General features: G+C 41.4%; 1 protein-coding gene across 2 annotated transcripts in view; it reads right to left on the minus strand.

Annotated features, from left to right (window-relative positions):
* The window catches only part of LOC124798071 (calcium channel flower), a 63,333-nt gene that overhangs the window by 29,888 nt on the left and 6,058 nt on the right, over positions 1 to 27,387 (minus strand). For both annotated transcript variants that reach the window (XM_047261307.1, XM_047261309.1), the window contains exon 4: positions 10,416 to 10,541. In XM_047261307.1, coding sequence (XP_047117263.1) covers positions 10,416 to 10,541 — 126 coding nt within the window. The remainder of the gene's footprint in view (positions 1 to 10,415; positions 10,542 to 27,387) is intronic.

Genomic DNA, 27,387 nt, shown 5'->3' on the forward strand with positions numbered 1-27,387 from the left:
TCCTATGTCTCTGTATTTCACTTTGTGGAATTCACATGTGTAATTGTAATGGGTGTAATGGGTGCCATCAAACTATATTCAGGCCAGTGGAAATTAAAGTCTCCTGTGGTGCCTCTCCTGCTCCCAGTCGGCCGGGTTAACATCCTGCCCCTCTAAAAAAATTTCTGCATCATCACTATTACTTGCTAAATTGTGTTAAAAGGAACGTAACCAATACATCTCTGTCAACTTTTATTGTACACAAATTCCTTGCAATACCAAGTTGAAATTTTGCCACATATTATATTAAGGTCTTCTTATGCAGTGTTTGAAATTTGGCTTGGATATCACTTGTCCCTTTTGTGCTACCACACTTCGAAAATCCATGTTTTTCAGGTAATTTTTCAAATTTTTGTATTTTCGTGTGCATGTAACTGTGTGACATATGGGCATGATGAGTTGTGTGTGTTTAGGTCACATTAAGCTTACCACAAAAAAATTTACACCCTTTTTGAGTGAATTGTATTAGGCATAAAGGGTACCTACAATATGTACTTTTTAACGTATTACTTTATTTAATCGCATTTTGGAATTTTTTATTTTCCCTCAGAAATATGTTGTTGGTATCTTGATTCATGGAGTGTGTTCTCTAAATGGATGTTACTGGGTTGTAAAAATTTCACTGGACTGTGTGGAATAGTTCCAAAGTTATTAAGACCTGAAGTTGGGTCTGAAGATAGATTGCCCAGATACGGGTTGCAATTTCCGGGTCACGTCAACTTCTTTCAAAAGTCATAATTCTGGAGCTAATTGGCAGGGGAAACTAATACTTTGTACACGAGTGTTCCACACACGGTAGAATTAGTGTACTGAATTTTAGTTAAATCTGAGACTATGATCTGGAGCCCCTGGTTGAACTGACATGGAATGACCCAACGAATAATACACTGACACCAATCTTCATGAACAGGAAGCCATAGAGTGAAGACAGATGCAGCTGAATGAGATCACAACAGACAAAATACCTGTTCACAACTTAGTGACCAGAAAAGTAAAGTTACCAAAATATGGGATGGAAACCCTGATGCATGCTTAACCCTTTCAGACCTGAATTTTTTTCTGGAGAAAAGAAAAATTTTTATTTATGTGGTAATGCTCTTAGGTGATTTTTTAATCATGTTATACAATGATATGTACTTGTTTACTAAACATAATTTGTACACTTGGTTTCATTTTATGAACTAAATTTCCTAAATATGATATATTCTCTATAGTAATAAATAGTAAATTTATCATTGAAGCTAACTCATGGTGTGTGGTGGAGGGTACTGAGGGGGAAGTAACATGTTGTCCGACTCTTCCTGGGAAGTGCTTTCAAAATTTCAGTAGTAAATGTCTCCGTAACGCACAACACTTCTCTTGTAACATTTGCCAATGGAGTTTGTTGAGCATCTCCGTAACGTTTTCACGCTGGCTAAATGATCCTGTGACAAAATACGCCGCTCTTTGTTGGCTCTTGTCTATCTCTTCTATCAGCCCTACCTGGTAGGGATCCCAGACAGATGAACAACACTCAATCGGTTAAACAAGTACCTTATATGCATCTGCTTTTCCCACTACCTATTTTATGTGGTCTGGATAGTTACTCCCCCCCCCCCCCCCCCCCCCACACACACACACACACACACACACACACACACACACACACACACACACACACACACACACACACACTCTCCAAAAAATGTTTTGAATCACCTCGGTTCTGAGTGTTCTGGAACCCGTACACTGCATGTTGTACCACCATACAGCAAGACCTTCGTGGTCCAGATTGCTGTACACACCAGTACCTCTAATACCCACTAGCATGTCCTCTTGCACTGATGCATGCCTGTATTCATCATGGCATACTGTCCACAAGTTCATCAAGGGACTGTCAATCCAAATTGTTCCACTCCTCAACAGCGGTTTGGCATAGATCCCTCAGAGTGGTTGGTAGGTCATGTCGTCCATAAACAGCCCTTTTCAATCTGTCCCAGGCATGTGCAATAGGGTTCATGTCTGGAGAACATACTGGCCACTGTAGTCAAGCGATGTCGTTATCCTGAAGGAAGTCATTCACAAGATGAGCATGATGGGGGCGCGAATTGTTGTCCATCAAGATTAATGTCTTGCCAATATGCTGCCAATATGGTTGCACTATCAGTCGGAGGAATGTATCATACAGCCGTTACGATGCCTTCCATAACCACCTGTGGCGGATGTCAGCCCCACATAATGACACCCCAAAACATCTGGGAACCTCCACCTTGCTGCACTCGCTGGACAGTGTGTCTAAGGCATTAAGCCTGACCGGATTGCCTCCAAACATATCTCCAACAATTGTCTGGCTGAAGGCATATGCAACATTCATTGGTGAAAAGAATGTCATGCAAATCCTGAGCAGTCCATTCGACATGCTGTTGGGCCCATGTGTACCATGCTGCATGGTGTCGTGGTTGCAAAGATGGACCCCACTGTGGATGTTGGGAGTGAAGTTACGCATCATGCAGCCTATTGCACACAGTTTGAGTCTTAATATGACATCCTTTGGCTGCACGAAAAGCATCATTCAACATGGTGGCGTTGTTGTCAGGGTTCCTCTGAGCCATAATCCATAGGTAGCTGTCATCCACTGCAGTAGTAGCCCTTGGACGGCCTGAGCGAAGCATGTCATCGACAGTTCCTGTCGTTGAGTCTCTCCTCCATGTCTGATCATCATTTTGGTTCACTCCGAGACACTTGGACACTTGCTTTGTTGAGAGCCCATCCTGGCACAAAGTAACAATGTGGATGCGATCGAATCGTGGTATTGACCGTCTAGGCATGGTTGAACTACGGACAACATGAAACGTGTACCTCCTTCCTGTTGGAATGACTGGAACTGATTGGTTGTTGGACCCCTCCGTCTAATAGGCACTGTTCATGCATGGTTGTTTACATCTTTGGGCAGGTTTAGTGATATCTCTGAACATTCAAAGAGACTGTGCCTGTGATACAATATCCACAGTCAACGTCTATCTTCGGGAGTTCTGGGAGCTGGAGTGATGCGAAACTTTTTTTATGTGTGTATTTTACAGCAGATACTGTTTTCCGCAGCTTGCCATCAATAGTGTAGCTGAAAGTAGTGGATTTCTTTCCCTTTGTATGCGCAATGTTACATTTATTTACACTCAGTGTCAACTGTTAGAGTCTGAATCGTTCATCAATTCTTTGGAGAACATTCTGCAAATCATTACTATCCTCTGGCGTAGCTATTTTATTATAGACAACTGCATCATCTGTGAACAGCCTTAAAGAACATCTGACACTTTCTACTACAACATTTCTCCTCCTCCTCCTCCTCGTTTTGAATGGGCCTACTCTGGACCACACTTGTTGAACTGTTGGGGTCTGCTCTTTGCCCAGTATTGTTGGATCCGCTGCCAATGTAACTCCTTCCTTTCTTCTGTCCAGGGGGTACCTTTCCTTCGGGGCTTTTCCTGAAATCCTCGGGCTTCTTTCAGGGTACGTCTCACAGACTGACTTTTCTGGGGATCAGTTATTCCCAGTTCTTTAATGTCCTTTTCAGTTTCTGTCACCCAAGTGGTGTGAACCTTCTTGTTTTGCCAGAAGGTGAACAGATGGTTGGTCAATCTGTTTGGAGATAATCTTGCAACATGGCTATAGAAAGCTACCCTTCTTTTTCTTGCACTATCAGAGAGCCTCTTGATATGTTTGTAGAGCTCCGAGTTATGTTGCTTTCTGAATTCCCTATCTTCTTCTACCATGCCTATGATCTTCCTGTGGATTCTCCTCTCAATGACTTCCAATTTCTCCATCAGACCTCTCCAGCTCATAGAAAGACATTCCATGGTGTACAGGGCTTCTGGTCATATGTATGATGTGTAGTGCTCAAGTTTCAGGTTGCGTGACGCATTTTTTGTTGTAGTTGTTCATAGTCAGTCAATAGGCTAGTTCCAACTTGTTGATTCTTATGGATAAGAAGTTTTTTCTGATAAGTGTGTTCAATACATTCACTGAGATGCTTAAACTTCTCAGTTCTTTTGATGCTTCCCTGGTCTAGTAACATCTCTGTTAGCTTCTTTGATGTTGGTGAAGAACTCTGTTTTCTCCAGTGACACCTGAAAACCCACTTTGCCTGCCTGTTTTCTGAGACAATTTACCTGCATTGTTGCCATTTTGAGAGAATCAGCAATCAGTGCCATGTCATCCGCAAAAGCCAGGCAATCTACAATCAGTCCTTCGTTCTTACAGCCCATGTAGACACTACTCTGAACACCCACATTGGTCACTTCCTTGTACCATTCTCTCACAATCTTTTCAAGGACACAGTTAAAAAGAAGTGGGGGAGAGTCTATCCCTTTGTCCCACTCCAGTTTTTATCTTGAAGCTTTCTGAGAGCTCACCTCTCAATTCGATCATGGAATGGGTGTTTATCAAGGTTTCTAGAACAAGTCTGCGGGTTTTGTTGTCTAGTCCTAGTTCCTGGAGTATTTTGTTAAGTCTTTCTGTATCAAAGGAGTCATAGGCCTAGCTGAAATCAACAAAGGTGACAACCACCTTGCAGTTTCTCATCTTGGAATGTGCCAGCACAGTTTTAAGATTGAGGATCTGTTCAGCACAGAATCGGGTCTTCCTGAAGCCTCCCTGATACTCTCCCAGTTGATCTACATGATTTATATATACTTTAAACAGTAACGGTCCTATCACACTTCCTTACTTCCTTGGGGTTCTCCAGAAATTACCTTTACATCTGTAGATTTTGTTCAGTTAAGAGCGATGTGCCGAGTTCTATCTGCAAGGAAGTTTTGAATCTAGTCACAAATCTGCTCCGATGGTTGTATTTTCTTCATCAAACGGTTGTGCAGGATAGTGTCAAATGCTTTCCTGAAGTAAAAGAATGCAGCATCAACCTGAGTGCCGTTGTCTATAGTCTGGGAGACGAGTCTTTGGTATTGACAGCTCGGTAGCGTCTTTCCGTTGCATAGCGACTGCAGGCAGGCAGCCAATGACGGCCTGACTTTGAGCGGGTAGCAAGGGCCATGTTGCCGCTCTGAAACCCGGTCACGCGCGCTTATGAAACTTACCAGTGTCTCGCGTGCAGGCGGTGCGGTCGTTCGTCGTAAGTTAAATTCGCAGTTTATTTCGTTTTTGTTGTTTTTAGTGTTTCTTTGTTTATGTTTCGTTGTAAACAATGTCTAGTGCGGCGGGTAGTACCAGCCCAACACAAGAAGTGAAACGGAGGAAGAAAAGTGTGCTACACACCCAGGCCCGTGAATTCGTGTGCTCTGTGAGGGATTACTTTGAGAAAGAAAAGGACAAAGGTGGGCCCTTAATTCCTGTTGTTCAGGTTGTGAAGAGAACTGCAGCGGCATTGAACATAAGTAAGAACACTGTTGTAAAGATAGGGAAAGAACAGTATAGCGTAGATTGTGACGAGAGTGGCACAACAAAGCTGCACACACCAGGAAAGAAGCGAACGAGAAATAAGCAGGTGACAGCTTTGGACGATTTTCAGAAAGACGCTATTTGTCGTCATATATACAGCTATTATAAGAGAAGGGAACATCCCACTCTATCTAAATTACAGGTGTTGCTTCAGAAAGACGATCTTTTTAAAGGGAGCAAATTTTCATTGCGTACAGTGTTGAAAGACATAGGCTTCAGCTATTCACCGTTTAACGGACGCAAAATATTAATGGAAAGGACAGATGTAGTTGCATGGCAGTGCAGATTTCTGCGCAGGATCATGGGTGTGGAATTCGAAAGTATAGTGTGGTTAGATGAAACTTGGGTCAATGCCAGCCATTCTTTATGTAGAGGCTGGAATGATGGAACGCCCGAGGGGACAATGGCAGTGCCTGTTGGCAAAGGAGGGCGTATTATTGTCTTACATGCAGGAACATCGAAAGGTTTTGTGCCAAACTGCTTGAAAATGTTTCGGTCAAAAAAGACGGGAGATTACCATGAAGAAATGAACCGTGTAGTATTTCAAGAATGGTTCGAGACATCGCTTATGACGAATCTGACAAGTCCATCAGTGATTGTTATGGACAATGCGCCTTACTATTCTGTTGTTCACAATAAGGCACCAACCCTGGCAACAAAAAAAGACGATATCATTCAGTGGTTGAAACGGTGAAAAGTAGGTTTCAGAGAAGATTAAAGGAAGGCGGAACTGCTCGAAATTGTGGCACAAAAGAAACCCCAATTTCCAACATATGTAATTGACGCGATTGCTAAAAGGCACGGGCATGAAATCGTTCGGCTTCCTCCATACCACTGTCACTTCAATGCAATTGAAGGAGTGTGGGCGCAGATAAAAAATTACATTGCTGCAAACAATAAAAAATTCACGATCTCTGAAGTGGAAACTCTCCTTCCAGCAGCTATCAATATAGTGACAAGCGAGACGTGGGCTAAAATTGTAAACAGCACTGTAAGTGCCATCAGAGAGGCAGCCAAAACCGAAGGGGTTGTGGAAGAATGCATCGAAAATTTAATTATACATCTGGGAGAGAGCAGTGATAGTTCGAGTAGTGCTGAGGAAGACAATGTCAAATCAGATTCTGACAGTGATGTGAGTGGCGTTTTTCCATTACAGTAGCTACAACGTATTCAGGAATGTAAGGAGGGAGTTTGCTATCGATTTACAACCAGATCATCATATTGTGAGTACTTTCTTCAGATTATAACTCTTAATACACTGACCAATTATTCTGTAGCTTGTAGTAGAACAAATTAATAATGCTAATACTTAACAATGGAAACCAAAACTGCTAATGTTCAACAACTTGCGAAAATAGTTTTCATTTCAGTTGTGAAGTTTAACAAATAACTTTATTATGTTTCAACATCTTAGATACTTGTACTAAATAGCTCTTATCAGTTTTCGAGTTAATATATTTCAAGCATCAACTTTAAATAAATTCACACGTACCAATACGACTTGTATTTTGTCTCGCTTTTATTTCTGCTGCTAGAGAATGCGTGTAGCAGACAGGGCGCCGCGTGCTGTGAGCCACGTTCGGCAACAGCGCCATCTGCCCGCCGGAACTGTCAGTACCAATCACTCGTCTCACCGACTATACAGCACTGTGGATCTCACTGAAGAACAGAGCAGGATCTCCGTCTGTGGAATCCATGTTGATTTTTATAGAGGAGATTTTCATTCTCCAGAACATCATAATTCTTGAGCATAAAACACGTTCCATAATTCTACAACAGACTGACATTAACTATACACGTCTAATATTGTGTGCGTCTGTCCTATGGCCCTTCTTAAAAATGGGAATGACCTGCGCTTTCTTCCATTGCTCAAGCGATCTCTGTTAAATTACTGCCAGAAGGGGAGCAAGTTCTTTCGCACGATCTTTATAGAATCTTACAGGTATCTCATCTGGACCTGACATCTTTCCACTACTAAGCAATTGTAGTTGGTTTTCTAGTCTGCAATTGGTTATCTCAGTATCTTCCATTTAGATGTTCATACGACGATTGAAAGAGGGGGACCATGTTTTGATCTTAAGTGGTGAAATGGTTTCTGAAGATTGAATTCAGTATTTCGGCCTTCTCTCTGTTATATTCCATTTTGGTGCCAGTACGGTCACTGAGTGTGTGAATAGATGATTTTGACCCATGCAAAATAACAATATTCAATTACACAGTGGAATATAGTGAACCAACCACATTCATGCATTCTGGTGGTCACGAGCTCTGTGCACTGCTACACTGACTTGCTTATATTTTCATAGTGATGCCCAACAGTAGGCAGCATTTGCACATGGTGAAAAGGTTAACAGTCATAAATGTGTACCTCAGATTTCCATTGGGAAAAACTACTTCTGTTGCAGCTAAGATACAGTAAAGGTTAATGTACACAATTGTAACCAGAGGGTCTGAAAGGGTCAAAGTTGTCAATAGCATTGAGGTATACAAGTGGTGGAATGTCTGTATTCATCATTAGCTCTCCAAGGTCAGCAGGAGGGCCTGAGTTGGACTCTGGGACAATGCCTCCACATGATCCCATTGAAGTTTCAATCTTAAAATAACTCTGTACACAATATCGGGTAGGAGTGATCTGCCCCTCCTTTATAACCTCCCCCAACCAACGATTTAGTGATCATGGGAAACCTAAATCTGAATGGCAGGATGTGGGTTTGAACCATCGTTCTCCTGATTTTCCTCCCTGAGAATGTGTCATACAATCTGGCAGGATTAATATGAATGTGGCAAAGAATGGAAGAAATACATAAGTGAGAAATAAAATTGCTAAGAAGAATGAGATAATCCAAGCAAGTACTGACAGTAATAAAAGCAACACAGAAAAATGGAGTGGGCATATAGTGATGGGCTCAAAAATGTCATTCTTCAAGAACTTGTGAAGTAGAAGAGAGAGGCCGAGAAGCAGGAAAGATAAGCTCCAAACTGATCTGAAGAACGGTCAAGGTACAGAGGACTGACAAATGAAGAAATGGCCCACTAGGAAATGAAGCAGCAATGACATTCACACAGAGCAGAAAACCAGTCAAATGAATAACTCAATCCCCTGCCAACTACATGAAAATCTTTGTGTTAGGCAGTGTGATAATGTTACTTTATCCATGTTAACGATGGTTGAGATCCATGTCTGGATTGAATTACTTCAAGAAATACAACAATCAGCCGCCTTTCATATAGTTTTATTTTATTCCAATATGCAATAGAGGCTTTCATCCAACTTCACATTTACACCACTGATCAAATGTTTTCAGTTATCCCTATGTAACATGGAATTTATTACTAGATGTCACAAAAGGAAGACTTTTCAATATAAAAGGAGGGAAGGAGCAGTGTGTTGTCAATATAGAAGCAATAACAGCACAATAAGTCAAGAGAGCTGAGCGGTTTTGGACGTGGACTAGTAACAAATCAAGGAAGATTGGGTTTAATGTCCCATCCACACTGAGGTCACTAGAGACTGAGCACATGCTCAAAATGTGTCAAGAAAGAGGAAGGAAACTGGCCACACCCTACCGAAGGAGCCATCCTGGCATTTGCCTGGAGCGATTTAGGGATCATGAGATATCTAAATCTGAATGGCAGGACGTGGGTTTGAACCGTCGTCCTCCTGAGTGCAAGTCCAGTGTGCCAATCACTGTGCGACCTCACTCGGTAGTAGTAACAAATCCCACCTTTCCAAAGCTGCCAAGGCTGACTGTTGTTGACATGATTATGAACTGGACACATGAAGGAACAACCACAATGAAACCAAGACTAAACAAACCTCATGTACAGATGGGCACATTGGGCAATGAGGAGGGCGATTGTTTAAATCAATAACTAAATCATATTAATTCAGCAGTAGGACTCACTCAAGTTCCAAAATGCTACTAGCAGTCCAGCTAGCACAATGACTGTGCTCAGGGAGTGGAAACAAATAGTGTACGATGGTCAAGAGCAGCATCTTGTAAGACATACATTTCTGCAGTCAATGCTAGGTGATGACTGACGTGGTGTAAAGATTAATGCCAACAGTGGGTGATTAGAATTGAGTGATTTGGAGTGAGGAATCAAGTTATACCCTGTGGCAATCTGATAGATGGGTTTGGGTTTGGTAAATGCCTGGAGAATGTTACATGCTATTAAGTGTAGTGCCAACAGTGAAGTACAGAGCAGTGGTGTTACAGTAAGGGTGCCTATGGAAATGCTGACTGTGGAAGGATATGAATGCACTTTACAGTGTTGTGTACAGTAGAACAGTCTGGAGATATTGATTGTTATGTCTCAGTATGACAATTCACATTGTCAGAGTGCAGCATTTGTGGGGCAGGATGTGGGTTTCAACATTAACATTGAACAATAACATTCCTGAAATGGACTGACTGTCCAAGATCCTGGCCTGAACCAAATGGAAGACTTTTGGCAAGTTAGAAAGTTGATTTCACATCAAATCCCAGTGTCCATCAACACAACCTTCCCTGGTTTCGGCTCTCTGGGGAAAAATGGGCTGCCGTTCCCGCACCTCGTTGAAAATGTCTCTAGCAATGTTCTAGACATCACAAAAGCAAAGGGTAAACAATTCCCATATTAATGTCCACTAATAACTGTCTTGATACTTTTTATCCAATAGTGTTATCCACACTGATGTTTTTATTAACTGCATTTTGAGCAGCAGTATGCTACCTTTTGTTTTGCAATTCATTGTTCCTTTTTCTGCCCACAAATACATAGTATGAACAGTTTTAAATTCACAGATGTATTCATGCAGTGCAGCATTTGTTATGATGACTGTACCAGCTCAGAGAGAGAGAGAGAGAGAGAGAGAGAGAGAGAGAGAGAGAGAGAGAGAGAGAGAGAGCTCTCCATTTCCACATGTGTTGAACTAGCACTATCTATAATTCTATAATACTCACATGCAATAGAATGCTCCTCTATTCCAATATGGCCTCTTTTCTACCCAGTCACTGATATTTTGAACAAAATCCAGAAACATGCAGCAACAGGGAGCCTCAACTACAATAACCAGGAAACCAGCTAACCTGGAACAAAGGTTCAAATAAAACAGTTCATTTATATATGCCTAGTGTATAAATCCATCTACGTTCACTATGTGTACATTGAAAATTACATGAAGAATAGAAGAAAGAGGCATATGTACATTGTAAATTACATACTGACTGCTACCAGTGTCAAATGAACCTATGTAATAGCCAAAAACTGAAATGAAAGCATTCAAAGTTCACAACACATTCTGGACAAATAAACTGTGAACTTGGCCAGTTGCCTTCATTCTCACTCTGATACCCACAAAAAGGACAAAAGGTGAGTAGATATCAACAAACAAATGTAATCACAATGTTACTCAAACTTTATAACTAACAGAGATTAAACTATCTACTATAGCAACCCCCCATGTGCATTATGGGATGGCTACGAGCCAGGATGGTGCAAGTGAGTAGTGGAGGTGAGGAAGCACCACATGTGGCTCCAGAGAAAGATAGCTGCAAATGTAACAAGTTCTTTGATTGATGCATCTACACTGCTTGATACACTGGATCAGTGACCAGCTGGCGACTAAAAATTCCACTGAGCTGGCTACCCACACACCCTGTGTTGCCGACACAGTTCAACATTACACTGGTGGTCTCATGTAATCCAGCTGCACGGGCCCCACCAAGTTTGCAAATTAGGTGCTGCTGTGGCCGTGATGCCCAGCTGGCAGTGGTAAGCGGTGGCTGGTGTGCACAGGAAACGACTCTCTGCACCACTGGGCAGAAGTCAGCCATGCTGTTTGAGATGATTGTGTGGCCAACCATGTCGTGGCACTAAACCTGGAGGGGGAATGTGTGTACAGAGCTGTTGTCCTGCCATGACCTTGGGCCAGTGGCCTCTGGTGGCATGTGCATGTGGTGTCTAGCTGTGTCACTATGGTTGGGCTGCAGGACTCACGATAACTCCATTACAAAACTGACCAGTACTTGTAGTCAGCTTCAGCCCGCTTTTTGTGCACATGCACGAGTACTAGTCATGTATATTGAAACAACTGCCATTGTTAATGTAGAAACCTGCCTTGCCCCTTGCTGCACTAGGTGGTGCAGCACTGCAGAGTGCTACACTGTTTCAGCAAGCCAACCCGCATTGCAACATTGCACTGGCCTAGTCTAATTACTTCAGCGACATCGCATGCTCATCCACCATCAATGCTACTGCGCTATACTGCTCACGTTCTAATATATTCATTAAGCTACACTACCTCTTCATTTATACATTTGTACTCCACAAGCCACTGTCTATTAAAGTTAATCACTAAATGAACACACACACATGCCACATTAAGTTCTCCAGTTATGAGTGCATCCATCACTTTAAAGCAGCCTGGAATCACCTAAGTTCCCAAGGGCTGCTCAAATTCTATTGCTCATAAAATTTTGAACTATCAAAACAGCACAGCTGGACTGCCGCCAAGAAACTAAGTTCAAGTTCTGCTGAAAACTACCTAGACTTGCTAACCACTGTCATGTGAATAGACTGCCTGCTTGCAGCAGACTGAAAACAAAAAACATCCACCAGATGCAGTAGTGTCGTGTACTTAATACCTCAGCATCACCTTTACAACTTTACATGAGATTACATTTTTTTTTATATCACTGGTAATATATCATTCTACTTACAACCAAACATATTGAAGTGAGTGCACCCCCAATACTGGTCACTTTCCTACTACACAAAATCTGTTACTAAAACCACAATATGGTGGCATCATTCACAACTTTTACAACATGAAAATAACTGTAAAATATACACTGTATACCCACAAGTGTATCATATTAAACTAGAGGACAATTTACTGAGTTTACATTGTCCTCTTATTTTGTTTTTATGTAGCAGGTGCAAAATTTGAATTATGGCCAATTTAACTGGTTATCAGTATCAAACTCCCTGCAACTCAATTTGACACAGAAATATCTTACATACCTATACACTAATACATTTATAACAAGGACATAGGCACAACGTCACACACACACACACACACACACACACACACACACACACACACAGATATCATGATTCATGTGACTGGAGTACATTCATTTCTGATCAATTTGCTTTACTATTAATCAAAATGAAAACTGTTGAAATGTTTTCAGTGTACCGTTCATCTCCACCTTGACACATTATTTATGAATATGACAGTAGTTGCTTACCACTAGTATAATCTGAAGCATTTTTTTGACGACTGTATGTAAAAATCTATGTCAGTTAAAATCTAGAGTGAATAAAATATCAAACACTGCACTGAACTCAAATGTCGAGACGCACAATTTAGTACCCAACTGGGACAAGAAAATGGGAAAAGTGACAGCAGTACATAATGTACCCTCCACCAGACACTGAAAGGCAGCTTGCAGAGTTCAGATGTAGATGTATGTCCATTGGCTCCAATTTTAGTATTTTTGGATTTAATACTTGTGAGTAATATTCTGCAACTGCAAACCAACACCTTTGACAGATAGCCACAAATCTGGGACTACAGTGAGCACCGTAACTCAATCGGAAAATCCCATCCTCTACCTGCAGCTGGCACTGGCCATACTTACAAAAATCCACCTCACTGCTGTGTTGTGCCAACAGCCGGCCGAGATTGTAAACTTACTTACTGAAGCTACATTTGCTTCCAATGAGGCTTGCAACATTTATAAACAACATGGCGAGTTCCATCCACCAGTAATTCTTTGAGCCAATCCTATAGAGACTTTCTGGGAGTCATGAAAAACAGCACCAAGCTGAGCTCCAAGGCCTACTGCTTTCTGGATCTCATGAACAAACACAGCAGGCCGAGTTTCACACAGCCAGTGCATTCCATGTTGATTCTTACATAGTAGTTGTTCAGTTATCAAAACAACCACAATATGTGTTACATAATTCTCCAAGAAACCAAAGTCAATGATAACTGTTTATAATACAGCATATCCATTTTAGGAATCTCCTTACTGACTGGAATGACTTGCACCTTTTTAAAGTTACAAGTCATGCTTCATTATTTCAGTGACATGGCACTGATGCTATATGATAGGCCACCTTCTCTGCATTCTCAATAAAAAATCTAATGAACACCCCATCTAACCTATTTCTATATCTAGCAATTTCACACCTTTGTGAAAGTCTAACGTAGGAACTGTGTTATCATATTTGGTGAAGCAGTTTCAAAAGACTGAGTATAGTCATTTGGAATTCATTTTGTCACTCCCATTCTGGTGTAAAAGATTGAGAACGTTTGGTCATACAGCTTCATTCCATAGAGTGTTTTCAGTCATTTGGAATTCATTTTGTCACTCCCATTCTGGTGTAAAAGATTGAGAACGTTTGGTCATACAGCTTCATTCCATAGAGTGTTTTCATGTATGACCAAAAACTGTTTAGGAGATTGACAACTCAACAGTAAGATCTTTTTGAATTCACTGAACACTTCTTGCGTAGCTGCCCTAATGTCTGTTTTGACTTAGTTTAGCTTCTGCTTGTCCACATGGGCGTGGCTTCACCTGGAGCTGCAGCTAGCTCTCCAACTCTACCCCCACCCCTTCACTGTTCTTATCAGGAGATAGTAACCATTAGTTAAGCAAGTTGGTTGAATTATATCATTGAAACATCATGGAACTTTCATATGCTACCACAGATTATGTCAATGTGCAAGTGAAGAACACTGGTAGCAGCAATGTTGATTTTGTCAGGCGGTCACCTTTCTGTGTCACATGTTCATTTTCCTGCACCACTAAGGGTGTAGCCACTGTTCCTGTTAAAGTAGTTGTTAGACATTCCAACTTCCACAGCTTTTTTGGTGTCAGAATCTCAGAAGTTAGATGCATGGGATAAAATGTCTTTGTCATCAAACAATTAAGGAGCATTCAAAAAGGAACGAGCCAGACTCTGGAATGCGGAAACCAGTGACAGGAGGGTAATATCATGGCGTGTGTAACGAGGTGTGGTTCCAACCAGAGCATGGAAGTTCACAGCCCGTCGCTAGAAGGCATGCGTCCATTTCATGTGACTATACAGAGCTGCTAGCAGCAGCAGGCATCAATCATCCAACGCTGCCAGTTGCATTGCAGTGACATGGCGGCGACAAAAGAAGAGCAAAGAGGTATTATTTTCTGACAGCGGAAGGAGTAGGAGGAATGGACATTCAAGAGTAGGAGGAATGGACATTCATCGACAAATGTCTTAAGCGTACGGTGAACACTGCAAGTCCCTTGCAAGAGTCAAGGCATGGCACAAGTGCTTCAGTTAGCACGGGTGTCATTAGCCGAAGATGCACAGTCTGGAGCACCACACTGCATTACCGATTACATCATCCAGCTGGGGGATGCACTCACTGCCCAGGTCCGCCAAGTGACAGTGAAAGCCACAGCCGCTGTGGTTGGATTGAGCGTCTGAAGTGTTCACACCATCATGAAGGAACCACTGCACATGTGCAAAGTGTGTGCCCAAAGGTTGCGCCAAAGTGCTCAATCACACCAGGAAGCATTTCAAATGGCCCACTGTCTTGCTCATCTGCAGTGCTGTGCTCAGGAAGGGAATGCATTCCTCGTACAAGTGGTGGCTGGAGATGAGTCATGGTGTCATCACTTCGAACCAGAATCAAAATGACAAAGTCTCCAGTGGAAGGATCCACGGTCACCACCACAAAAAAAAGCCAAGGCCACGAATGCAGGAAAGGTTATGCTGATGTTGTTCTTTGACCACGATGGCCCCTTCTGATTCACTTCCTGCAGCATGAGACAACAGTGAATGCCCAGCATTACTCGCAAACCCTGACCACCCTTCACCAAGCAATCAAGTCAAAACGACCAGGCAATCTCACCTATGGAGTCATTCTACTCCACGACAATGCAAAGCCTCATATGGCCAAAACAGTCATGGCCCTCCAGCAGAAATTCGAATGGGAGGGTCTCGGCCACCCTTCATACAGTCCGGACCTCTCTCCCTGTAATTAAACCATTTTTTGTCCCCTTAAAAAAGATTCTGAGGGGGCAAACGATTCATCTCTGACAACGTCCAGCTGTACGTGCAGAACTGGTTAACGTCGCAGCCTCGGGAATTTTATGAGACAGCCATTTACTGCCTTGTGTCACAGTGGGACAAGTCTCTCAACAGCCAAGGTCAGTACTTTAACATACAGGTACTGGTTTCTGTAATTATGCCTCCGGCTTGTTTCTTTTTGAACACCCCTTATATGTTTGCTCATTACGTTGTAATCAGCAACAGGAGATTTGTTCAAGTCTCAATATTTGATGTGATGCGGGTGCTCTGTGCAGCGTCCTGAAATTGTTGATATTGTCTGACCGATGTTAACTGCTACCCCATTCAAAAGGTATTTCATAAATTCTAGGAACACTCAGACCAAGGCTGTCTTCTACTGGGAACAGAATCTCGTTAATTTTCTTGGGTAATTGGAGAATAGATTGAATACCATGTCTGCCCAGGACCACCTATTTTGTCTGTTGTAGCTCATGATGACAGAGGAAGTTGTCAAAAGCTTGAGACTGACAAATCTGATTGGCAACAACTCTTAAGCACTTGGTGCATTGGCATGTGCAGTTTTTTGGAATAATGGTAGTCAATTGTGGTCTGACAAGAAAATACACTGAAGCACCAAAGAAACTGGTATAGGCATGCATATTCAAACACAGAGAGATCTAAACAGGCAGAATAAGGTGCTGCAGTTGGCAACCTATATAAGACAAGTGTCTGGCGCAGTTGTTAGTTCAGTTACTGCTGCTATAATGACAGGTTATCAAGATTTAAGTGAGTTTGAACATGTTATAGTCAGTGCATGAGCAATGGGACACAGCGTCTCAGATTTAGCAATGAGGTGGGGATTTTCCCGTACAACCACTCCACGAGTGTACCGTGAATATCAGGAATCCGGTAAAACATCAAATCTCAGACATTGCTGCGGCCGGAAAAAGATCCTGCAAAACAGGACCAATGACGACTGAAGAGTGTCATTCAATATGACAGAATTCCAACTCTCCTGCAAACTGCTGCACATTTCAATGTAGGACCATCAACAAGTGTCAGTGTGTGAAGCATTCAACAAAATATCAATGATATGGGCTTTCAGAGCCGAAGGCCCACTCATGTACCCTTTATGACTGCATAACACAAAGCTTAATGCCTTGCCTGGGCCCCATCAACACTGACATTGAGCTGTTGATGACTGGGAAAATGTTGCCTGGTCGGATGAGTCTTGTTTCAGATTGTATTGAGAGGATGGACCTGTATGGGTATCGAGACGACCACATGAATCCATGGACCATGCACATCAGCAGGGGACTGTTCAAGCTAGTGGAGACTCTGTAATGATATGGGGCATGTGCAGCTGTAGTGATATGGGACCCCTGGTAAGTCTAGATACAACTGACACGAGACACGTACTTAAGCATCCTGTCTGATCACCTGCATCCATTCATGTCCATTGTGCATTCCGACGGACTTGCAATTCCAGCAGGACAATGCGATACCTCACACATCCAGAATTGCTACAGAGTGGCTCCTGGGACACTCTTCTGAGTTTAAACACATCTGCTGGCTTCCACACTCCCCAGACATTAACATTACTGGGCCTATCTAGGATGCCTTGCAGCATGCTATTCAGAAGAGATCTCCACCCCCTCGTACTCTTACGGTATTATGGACAGCCCTGTAGGATTCATGGTGTAAATTCCCTCCAGCACTACCTCGGACATAGTTGAGTCCATGCCACGTCATATTGCATATTGCGGCACTACTGCATGCTCGAGAGGGCCCTACACAATATTAAGCAGGTCTACCAGTATCTTTGCCTCTTCAGTGTATATTACGATGTAAGGGCCAAAAATATACGGGCCAAAAATACTGGTGGCAGCAGCATAAGGAAAGATTTCCTTGAGTGCCAGTGCCTGTGCTGCTTGTCAGCTATGGAATTCCTGCAAACTAGCTTACATTACTGTGAATGGATGCCTGTTACAGAATGTCGCGGTGTACGTAATAACACATACCAGTATGCGTGTGATATCAAAAGTGGAGTAAATCTGTGAAATCCTGAGCAGTAAATACACAGTGATAGTTTGCAGAGTCGTGTTTGCAATCAAACATACCAGTACAAATATCAAAAGTAGAGTAAATTTGTGGAATCCTACAAGGCTAATGAGCTGCAGCAACAGATTAACTATGAGAAGCCCCACATTCATGACAGGCCGAAAGTGAAGCAGAAGATAATGCTGTAGACAGTTATACACTTTTAAAACATTTGTGAACTGTGTTGGTGTGACTCATTTTGCAATATTATTTTACTGGAGTAGCTTTGTCAATTTGGTCTTTAGAAAGAAACCAAATATAACTTACTGCTAGCTTTTTATGCACTTCTTTGTGTCGCTATTGACTTTAATGGTATTATGAGAAAGAATGTTCACACTTGGCAAAGCTACCGTGTGACAACCACTAATAGTTACACAGCAACAGAGCTAAGTCTCTGCACAAGATCAGAGGATGCAGGCTGCATAGATATTTTTAGACTTGAAAAAAAGCTTTCAATTCAATGAACCATAAGATACTTCTAAAATACCATAAGTTACTTTTAAAAATAGCTGAATCATATCTTATCAGGGATCCAACAATACATCTTCTAGTCAAACAGTTGTTGAATCATAAATGATGCGTTAAATTGATTTGCAAATTACATGGTAAGATAAACTATCATGTTTGTGGGTGAATTTAATACCCACATGTAAACATCACTGCTAATTTTGCGTATATTGATTATTACTTTTAATGAGCAAACAATAGCAATGTATAAACATCCAAATAATAAATCAAACAATTGATAACCAAAACTTTCTTGGAACACACATCAAAGCTGATTGACTGAGCATTTATTTCTACATTGTATCTATCCTCCTCGTCCCCCCTCCCTTGGGCAGGGACAGGATGGATCAGAACTTAATGGCTCCCAATGATTGTTGACTTTTTGGTGTACATGGTACAGGGAGGGAGAGAGCAGCACTGCTATAGATTATGTAAAGCTTTAGCCATTTCTGCAGATTCCACTTGAATACTTGATTGCCTTTTGTGTTGTGACCAAAAATTGCGTTCATTGCACATTTTTGAACGGAAGTCGCTGCCGTGAGAAGACTGTGATAAAAATTTAACTGCCCAGGAAACTGTCTATACTGTTTGAAGTCCTTAGGCATTCAAAGGTTATGTAAAATAGATAATTTCCCTGTTGAAAAGTAGATATCGTGAGCCAAGACCCTACGGCTGAGGAAGGTCACTTCACTTTTGCCCGTGGCAAATTTATGTTTATTTAACACAATACCATGGCTATTTAGTGTCTGTCATATTTCATGAACTTTCATCTCTTAACTGAGCGTTGAATGAGAATACCAGAATATTGACCCAATATACACAACAAAATGTCAGTCACTGCAAAATTTTGGCAACGAAACACTGCTGAGTTTGAGCAGTGTTTTGAGGCTGAAATGGCATGAACAAGAATTCAAAAAGGCATATTCACTACTGTTTTTGGTATATCATTAAGGCCCAGAATTTAATTATTAGTCTTGCATTAGTCCAGAATGTTGAAAACATTTTCAAGTGCCAAAGCACATGTGAAGTCTTGGTTATTAGGTATGAGATTCCTGTCTGGGACAGTTCTAGCATTCAATTCACAGTGATCACTGCAAGGGTCCCATCTGCTGCCACACTAATGGAACAGTTTAGAAGAGATGTCCATGGACTCTCTGAATGAAGTACAACTACTGACTTAGCATTTCCTCAAAGGTTGCTTTAGTCAATAGGCAATCCAGTGTGAGCCTGCAGATGTGCTGTGAAACAGTTGGTCCTGGTGCCTTATGTATGTTGTTCATGGTATTGTGACTAACAACACAGTGTTTCATCAGCTCTGTGGCTCTGACAAAAGCTCTCCAGTATGCAAAATGTTAGTGCCTGAGAGAATTGTGTACTTATATTGTCGACTCTTACCAGTGTGGCAACTGCAGAAGGACACTCAGTTCAAATCACTTCATGACTGTCAATCCCATTTACTACACATGCAATTGTCAGGTCCACAGAAAAGGCAAAATGAAAGGAAATCGACACTTAAGATGGGCTGAGTGGTGTCAGCAATCACTTAAGTACCCTCACATTGGAAAGCAAAATCCGTAATGGTCATCAGATTTTTGTAGCCATGAGTGATGGTAACAGAGTTGTTTAGAGCCACTGAATGTAGAGACTCTTTACACATCAGCTGCACGAGGCAGGGAGTGCGCTGGCCTCTGAGCCAGAGCCGGTCAGGAAAACCAAACTAAAAATTTTGTGAGAAATATGGAACCACCATGGTGCTGTAGTTTACACCAGAGGTCATAGTGACAGTCACCTGAGCAAGTGCTGTACTGCTACTTTTGCTGGTGGCACTGTTTGTAGGTGTGACAATCTTTCCCACATAATCCAGATCACCCTTGTTGTTTGGGTAGCTGCATGGCTTCGCGACCTTCACAGCTTGAAATCCAAAATGTCTATAATACTAGTAGATGTTAGTAGAGCCAGCTTGGTATTGGCTGTGATCATGAGATTGGGCAACAGAAGAATGTTATTAACATTAACTTTCGTTAGGGTCAATCATAGCTGTAATGCCTGAAACTGCTTGGTCTTCGGCTCAATTATGGTGTGTAGACTACTGATTTCTTCGTCTATGCTCAGTGAATGTTGGTATAAGGTGGTAGCACGCTGAAGCATCATGTATTCAGGTGAGCTCTGCATTTGTCTGTTGTATTCGGCTAGGACGTTGGTAGCTGTTAACACCGCAGTCAGTACAGTAGTTGAATCCAGCATTGCATTATCGTATTGGTAGCTTGTAATAACTTTTATAAATTTAGCACTTTCTCCATTATCAGAGCCGGCTGCACTGGCGAAGGCAGTTGTTGTTACCCGATCTGTAATAATGAATTGTCAGTAACCATAGTAGTGTCAACGATAGTACATAAATGTGTACAAAACTCCGATGGGTTTCTGTCGCCACATTTTTCATGGCACATTACCTTGTTTAAGCTTTTAGTCAGGCAGTGTGGTGTAACAAGCAACTAAAGCTATTTGGGAGCAAAGAAGGTTCACTGCTGATGTGAAAGCAAAATAATGTCCAAAACAAAAGCGATCAGTAACAGGTTCTGGTTGCTGATTGCTAATGTCAACTGTTCATGATCTGAAACACGCAAAAATGTCTCCTGGATAACAAAACATGTTGCAGGTTGTGCAGACGTAAATGACAGGGCCGCAATTGCAATCGGTGCATCGAAGAACCACACGAGTTGGTGGGCAGAAAGCCCAACTTGTATGTATGATCACGGCATGGATGAGTACACTGGGAACACTAATGTTATGTCTGGATTGATGCCACTTCATGGCGTAGCAATGATACCTGACGCAAATGACTGCATTTCGTATGCTGCCAGATTTACTCATTGCACTGTGTTCATTGATTGTTTTACACTTAAGAACAATCCCTAAATCTAGATCTCTTGCTGGATGTGCTAGATCTCACTGCTGACAGTTTATGCATACCATCCATGACAAAATCATACCCCATGGAACTTTGAAAATACTTGTCCACAGTGAAATTACTCTCTTATGGGGGTCAGCAATTCACATAGGTGAAACAAATACCCACAAATGAATATCAATGCTAATTTCATGTATAATAACTGCTTTTCTTTTCTCAATAAAAGTAATGTATAAATATTTGAACAATAAATCATATAACTAATCACCAACACTTGAGGGAGCACATATGAAACTTGGCTGAGTGATTGTTTATTTACACAAATTCACCAATGAAACAGTAATACAAGATGTACTTCAGGGCTCAGTCCTTGGCTCCATCCTCTTCCTCATGTAAGGCGCCCCAAGAGGAATGCTCAGTATTCTGGGATACAACAGTAACATGCATTTTAAGCAAGATACATCATATGGACACATACCCAGCTGTGTCAAACCGTTGTGCCTAATCAGCCAACATAACACAGAAGAGTTATGCGGGCACATACCTCACAGTGGACAGCTCTTCAGATAATAGACAAGGGTCGTCCACACTCTGCCCAACCAGCAGCACCACTGAAGTGATTACTGGCCCTGTGAATCTTTCCTTCTCCATAGGCCACATCACAAAGTAGTACATGCAGTATCATGGCACCCAGGCTAGGCTCTGGCAGTTTGCTCTGAGCATGTTTCCTGGGCCACGTGGTGATTGCAAAAGCACACACACAATCAGGATCTCACTCATGAGCCACTCCTAAAACGACGATGTCGTCCACATTGACTTTAAGCTCCAGGAACATCCAGCTACGGACCTACAATCATTCACGGCCTTTACACCGAAAAGACTGGGTTGCCAACTTTGTAATGTCTGTCTTTGTTTTTCATTGGCAATATGCCAGACTTAAACTTTGGTGTGTCCCTGTGGGACTTTAACTTATTTTCATCCTCTCAGGAGTAACTTTTTTCACATCCCTTTTGGACTTTGATTGCAGCACACTTAGTCCACAGACATTGGATTTTGGATCTTTCAATTTACTGTGACTTTTCCAGGCCATAAGCCTTCAGATATTGTTATTGTTCTTTCATTATTCAAGAAGTGACTCATTTTCAATTATTGTGTTCCAAAATACCTGTCACTGGAAAAATTTTGTGTGTGTTACAATAAACTTAATATTCATTTTATACCTAGGTGTTGTGTAGATTCTTTAAATGGCCTACATATATAAATAAATATTTGTGACGATTCTTATTCACACCGTTCCCTTGTTGCAAAGATATTGTAGGGAAGTATGATTATATCTGAGTTATCTAACAGAAAATTTAAACCTACCAGTATACTATTAATTTTTTTTTGTACCTCAATTTGTTTTTTCACCAATCTGTGTGTCTGTCAGTCTTTTGAGTTGGTGTGACGAAGACATATGTACTTGCACTCTCCCAGAATTGTGTGAGTTAAAAGTTATTCTATGTGGAAGTCAAGCATTCTCCTAAGCTCCACATCCTGATGCAATGAGGACTTGCATTTTTAAATGGACCTCTTCAGAGAAGAAGTCAACAAGAAGAGAGAGTAGCCAATGCAGCCACACTGGCATTGTTGTACATTGTTGGGGAGATGAGGTAAATATCAAACTGTACACAAAACTAAAAGGAATTAATCTTGAATCAATGTTCCAGAACTGCCACAATGTTTCTTAACCTGCACACATCCAAACTTGCATGTGTTTCTGCATATACTATTTCAGGTGTGGCTAAACATGCATTAGCATAACTGCATCAGCTCTGAACAATTCACATGATCTCTCTCCTGACCACTATAGTATTTTTCCTGTGCTACCTTCAGTGTACATATCGTGCCCTATTTCATAAACATTTAATGCACATTTGCTTCTGGGCTAGTGGTGTATATGTATGAGTCTCACTCAGCCAACGTTTGATTAGTCATGGTGGTACAATTCACTGTCACCAAGGTCAACAGACCTTACACTATTAAATTTTAGTTTACAGTACTGAATGAAGTCCGAAATGTACAAACAAAAGGTGAACATGCAAGATGCAATATAACATCATGGATGCTGCTGCCCTCACTAGGAACTGTGCAGAGGCTCTCTGACAAGCAACACATGCTCTCCCAAAAGTATACAAATGCACTGAAGTTGTTGATAGGATGTCTGAACATTATTGTGAACAATACAACAGCTGTAATGTGATGTATACAATAATTCTTAGAATGATACATGTTAAAAATACATATTTTACAACAAACTTTGTAAAACGTGTGCTGTAATGTTCACTAAACTGTTATATGTGTGTAAACCCCACAGTGTACTGAATAACATGGAAAATAAATAATATGTACATTAAATATTTTCTATCTCTGAAACCATTTGGAATAGGGCATGTGTCCATACGAAGTTTTTTTGCTTCAAATATCCCTGATATTGGTCATTCCTGCTGGAATGTCCTGTACCCTATATATTAACAACAGTGCACAACCCATTAACTCCCATATTATAAGCTATGTAGATGAACCTCAATCTTATTTTAGTGTAGGGAGGGTAAAGATCTAGATTCTTCTGCTACTAATGGCAGAATAGAATTAACTAGATACTGTAACAATCAAGGCCTCAAGGTGGATGTTACCAGATCTAAATTACTGACACTTACAACAGGCAGTTCTCGCCACACCAATGTAAATAGTGCATGCGATACCTCGGCAGTATGATGTGGTATCTGTAAATTTCTAATGTGTATGTGAATCAAAATCTGAGCAGTGGATAAATCACATTAATTTGGCATGTGGTAAACTCGTACCTTCTTATCCAGTCTGCAAAGACAGTTACTAGTCAAACATTAACAATAGGATCTCATGGAATAGTTAAATGCATTCTTAACTATGGGACTGAATTATTTGGCCAAGCAGCTGATATCCACTTAAAAATAATATTGGTAAAATGTAATGTCTCATTTGTTTAGAGCATTTTTCTGGGGAGAAAATACTATGCTCTCAGCTATTTACACTACGAGACGTACGCACTGAGCAAGGTGGCTGTTTCTGTACCTGCAATAGCACAGGTGAGTATAGTGTTTGTTTGCAAATTGTTTTCCAAGCTCCAAACAGGAGCAACTTATTTTGCATTTGTGTGCTTACTATGCACAGTGTAACATTTTAACAACAGAGTAGTGTAGAGTACCGCTGTCTTTAGTACGAGTAGGGACTGTGACTGCTGTTTTTGGACAAAGGCCAAGTTGGTGATCCTTTGCTCACAGCTCCAGGCTGCACTGGCTTCAGTCACACAGCTCCAGGCTGTTGCCAATGGGCATCACCACAGGTGGCAGACGTTGGGATTTGAGGGACATCCAGCATGTGCCATGTGTTACTGTGGCTGCCCCAGGTACTGCTTGCACCGAGGTTGACCCATTACCCAAGGGCGATTGGGATGATGTCCTAAGGTTACAGGTAGCGAAAGACTTCCTGGTTTGGGCAAGAGGATAGGTTATGGAGGTGAAGGGTGGAGCGGGTGGTGGGAGACAGGAGATTCACAGGCATCCCCAGTTCATGTGAGAAACAGGTTTAAGAGCTTTTGAGGAATCCTCTCAGCCTACAGGACCTGAGAGTCACAGGGAATGGGACTACTGATAGTTGGGAGCTGCATTGTTATGTGTGTAATGGGGTTGTTTAGGGATATGGCTACCAAATAGGGGAAGAAGTCCTGTGTGCACTATGTGTGTATACCACAGGGGAGGGGGGGGGGGGGGGGGGAGAGGGGCGTCATGCCACATGTGAAACAAGTCCTTCCAGGTGGCATCAAGAGCACAGGGTGCAACCAACTGCAGGTGGTTGTCTTATGTTAGTACAAATAATGTGTGCTGCTTCGGATCGGAAGAGACTTGCCCTTGTTTCCAGTTGCTATAAGAATCAGTAAAGATTGCCAGTCTTGTTTCCGAGATGGAGGCATAGCTCATCATCTGTTCTATTGTTGGAAAGACCGATTGCAAAACTTTGGTACAGAGCCAATGGAGGGTCTGAATCAGAGGGTCCGGCAGTTCTGCAACCATTTAGGCTGCAGACTGCTCAATTTGCACCAAAGGATGGTAAGGTATCAGATTTCAATTAATAGGTTGGGCCCACACAGGAGGCAGCTACATGGATAGCAGAGGCTGTGTGGAATGGACTGGGCAGTTTTTTAGATTACAGAATATCAGGAAAGTACAAAAATGGTTTAGTCTCAAAGGGTACAGGGTTAACTAAGTAAATTGAAGCTGTTTCAGGAAAGAAACAGAGCTCCAGGCATTAAAAGAAAACACTGAAGTACGAATCATTACTGAAAGCTGGGTAAATCGCGTGATAAACTAAGCCAAATTTTTTACAAAGTGCCTCATGATAAGAAAGGAAAGATTAAATACAGTTAGCGACCGCTCATTTGTTGCTTTTAGGGTATGTCCACATGATGCCTCTTTTGTCTTGTGCAGTCACAGATGCACCAGAATAAAAAGCCATGCACAAAATTTGGGGAAAGAATGCATGTACACAACAACATTCTCATGTCCACACATTACCTGATTGCGCAAGCAGTCTACATGGATTCTTTTGTTTGCCTGAAAGCTTGTGTTGTGTTTACTGGGGGGGGGGGGGGGGGGGGGGGGGACACCACGGACACACAAAAGCAACTGTGGATAAAGAAGTAGCTAAATAACAGCGGTACAAAGTGACAACATTTTGTTTGCAAATTTCAGGAGGTTACAGAGATTTCAGATTTTATGCTTGGGTAATTAGTGATAAGACTGGCAATAAAATTTCATTAGCTAGCAACCAGCAACTTATATACCAGTCTGAACTATTTATTCCAGATTTCCAAACCAAGTGTTTCAGTGATTATTCTGAAACTGAAGAATACTTAAGGGAGGTTCTTAGTCATTATGCAAATGTTAATTAATTTTCAATGCATCATCTGTTTACACAACTTTAATCATAAAAGATAATATGCAGATTAACATACTCTCACTCTACAGATTTGAGAATTTCATAGACACCAGAAGAGGTTGTGTTTTTCAATTTTGTACTTTTTGCATCATCAATGTCCTTCATTTCTATTTCTAGTAGTTTGTTGAGGAGTTGCACATACCTTCATCATTTCTTTTGTTCAGATATCAGGCTCCTCAGATGTTGTGGTATTAAGTCACCATACCATGAATATTCGTAAACAGTTTCCATACATACTTTTCACAAATTTCTGGCTTACTCTTCTCTGTTTTCCTAATTTGAAACTTGTGGTATCTTATTCTTTACAGTAATATGGCTGTAGAATTTTTATTTAATACTTTGTCAGGACAGCACATCTCAGGTTTTGCTCAAATAAGTTTTAGAAGCTGCTTTCCATATGACTTTTTTTGTCTGCAATAATCTACAAATTAATGCATTCTTCCTCTGTAGTCAACAGACATTATTGCACATAAATCTCTTCCCAGCATCACCTCAACAAAGTACAAAATCAACCACACATGGGTCCCAGCTGCCTGTCGTCTGCTAGAAAGCGTAAGGATTCCCGCCAAAGGTGGGCAGTAATGCACTTTACACACATTCTCCATTTCAGGGAAATTATGAATGCATAAATGTGCATGCATAGTTGTGTTGCTGGAAATTTATGCACATGCAAAAAGTTGGACACAAAAAGGGCATCATGTGTACGATTATCCTTGACAACCAGAATAAATTAATAACTTGCTCCTGTTACCGACCTCCAAGTCAGCTGATACAGTTGCTGAACAGTCGAAAGAAGAATTGAGTCCTCTCAAATTGGTACTACACTCATACGATTATACTTGGTGGTGATGTCAATCTACCCTCGATATGTTGGTGAAACTACATGTTTACAGTCAATGTTAACCATAAAAGTTGTCCAAAGTAATACTAAATGCTTTCTTCAAAACTCATTTTGAACAATTCGTTACTCAAATTGTAAATGGTTTCGAAAACATACTCAACCCCTTAGGAACAAATAACCCCAAGCAAACAGGAAGCATTATGCCGGATGCAGGGATCAGTGATCACATGATCATTGAAGTGAGACAGGATACCATAACCTCCAAACCTACCAAAAAAATAAACACAAAATACAATTATTTAAAAAAGAAGATAAAAATTCTGCTTGGCACCTCACTAAGAGACAGTCTCCATTCCTTCTGAACTTGCTATGTAAGCATAGATCAGACGTGGTTTAAATTAAGAGAAATAGTGGTGAAAGCAATGGAGACATAATTTAAACAAATTAATTAATAATAGACAGAACTGACCACCCATGGCGCACAAAACAGATT

The sequence above is a fragment of the Schistocerca piceifrons genome, chromosome 5 (genome assembly GCF_021461385.2).
Source record: "Schistocerca piceifrons isolate TAMUIC-IGC-003096 chromosome 5, iqSchPice1.1, whole genome shotgun sequence".
NCBI lineage: Eukaryota > Metazoa > Arthropoda > Insecta > Orthoptera > Acrididae > Schistocerca > Schistocerca piceifrons.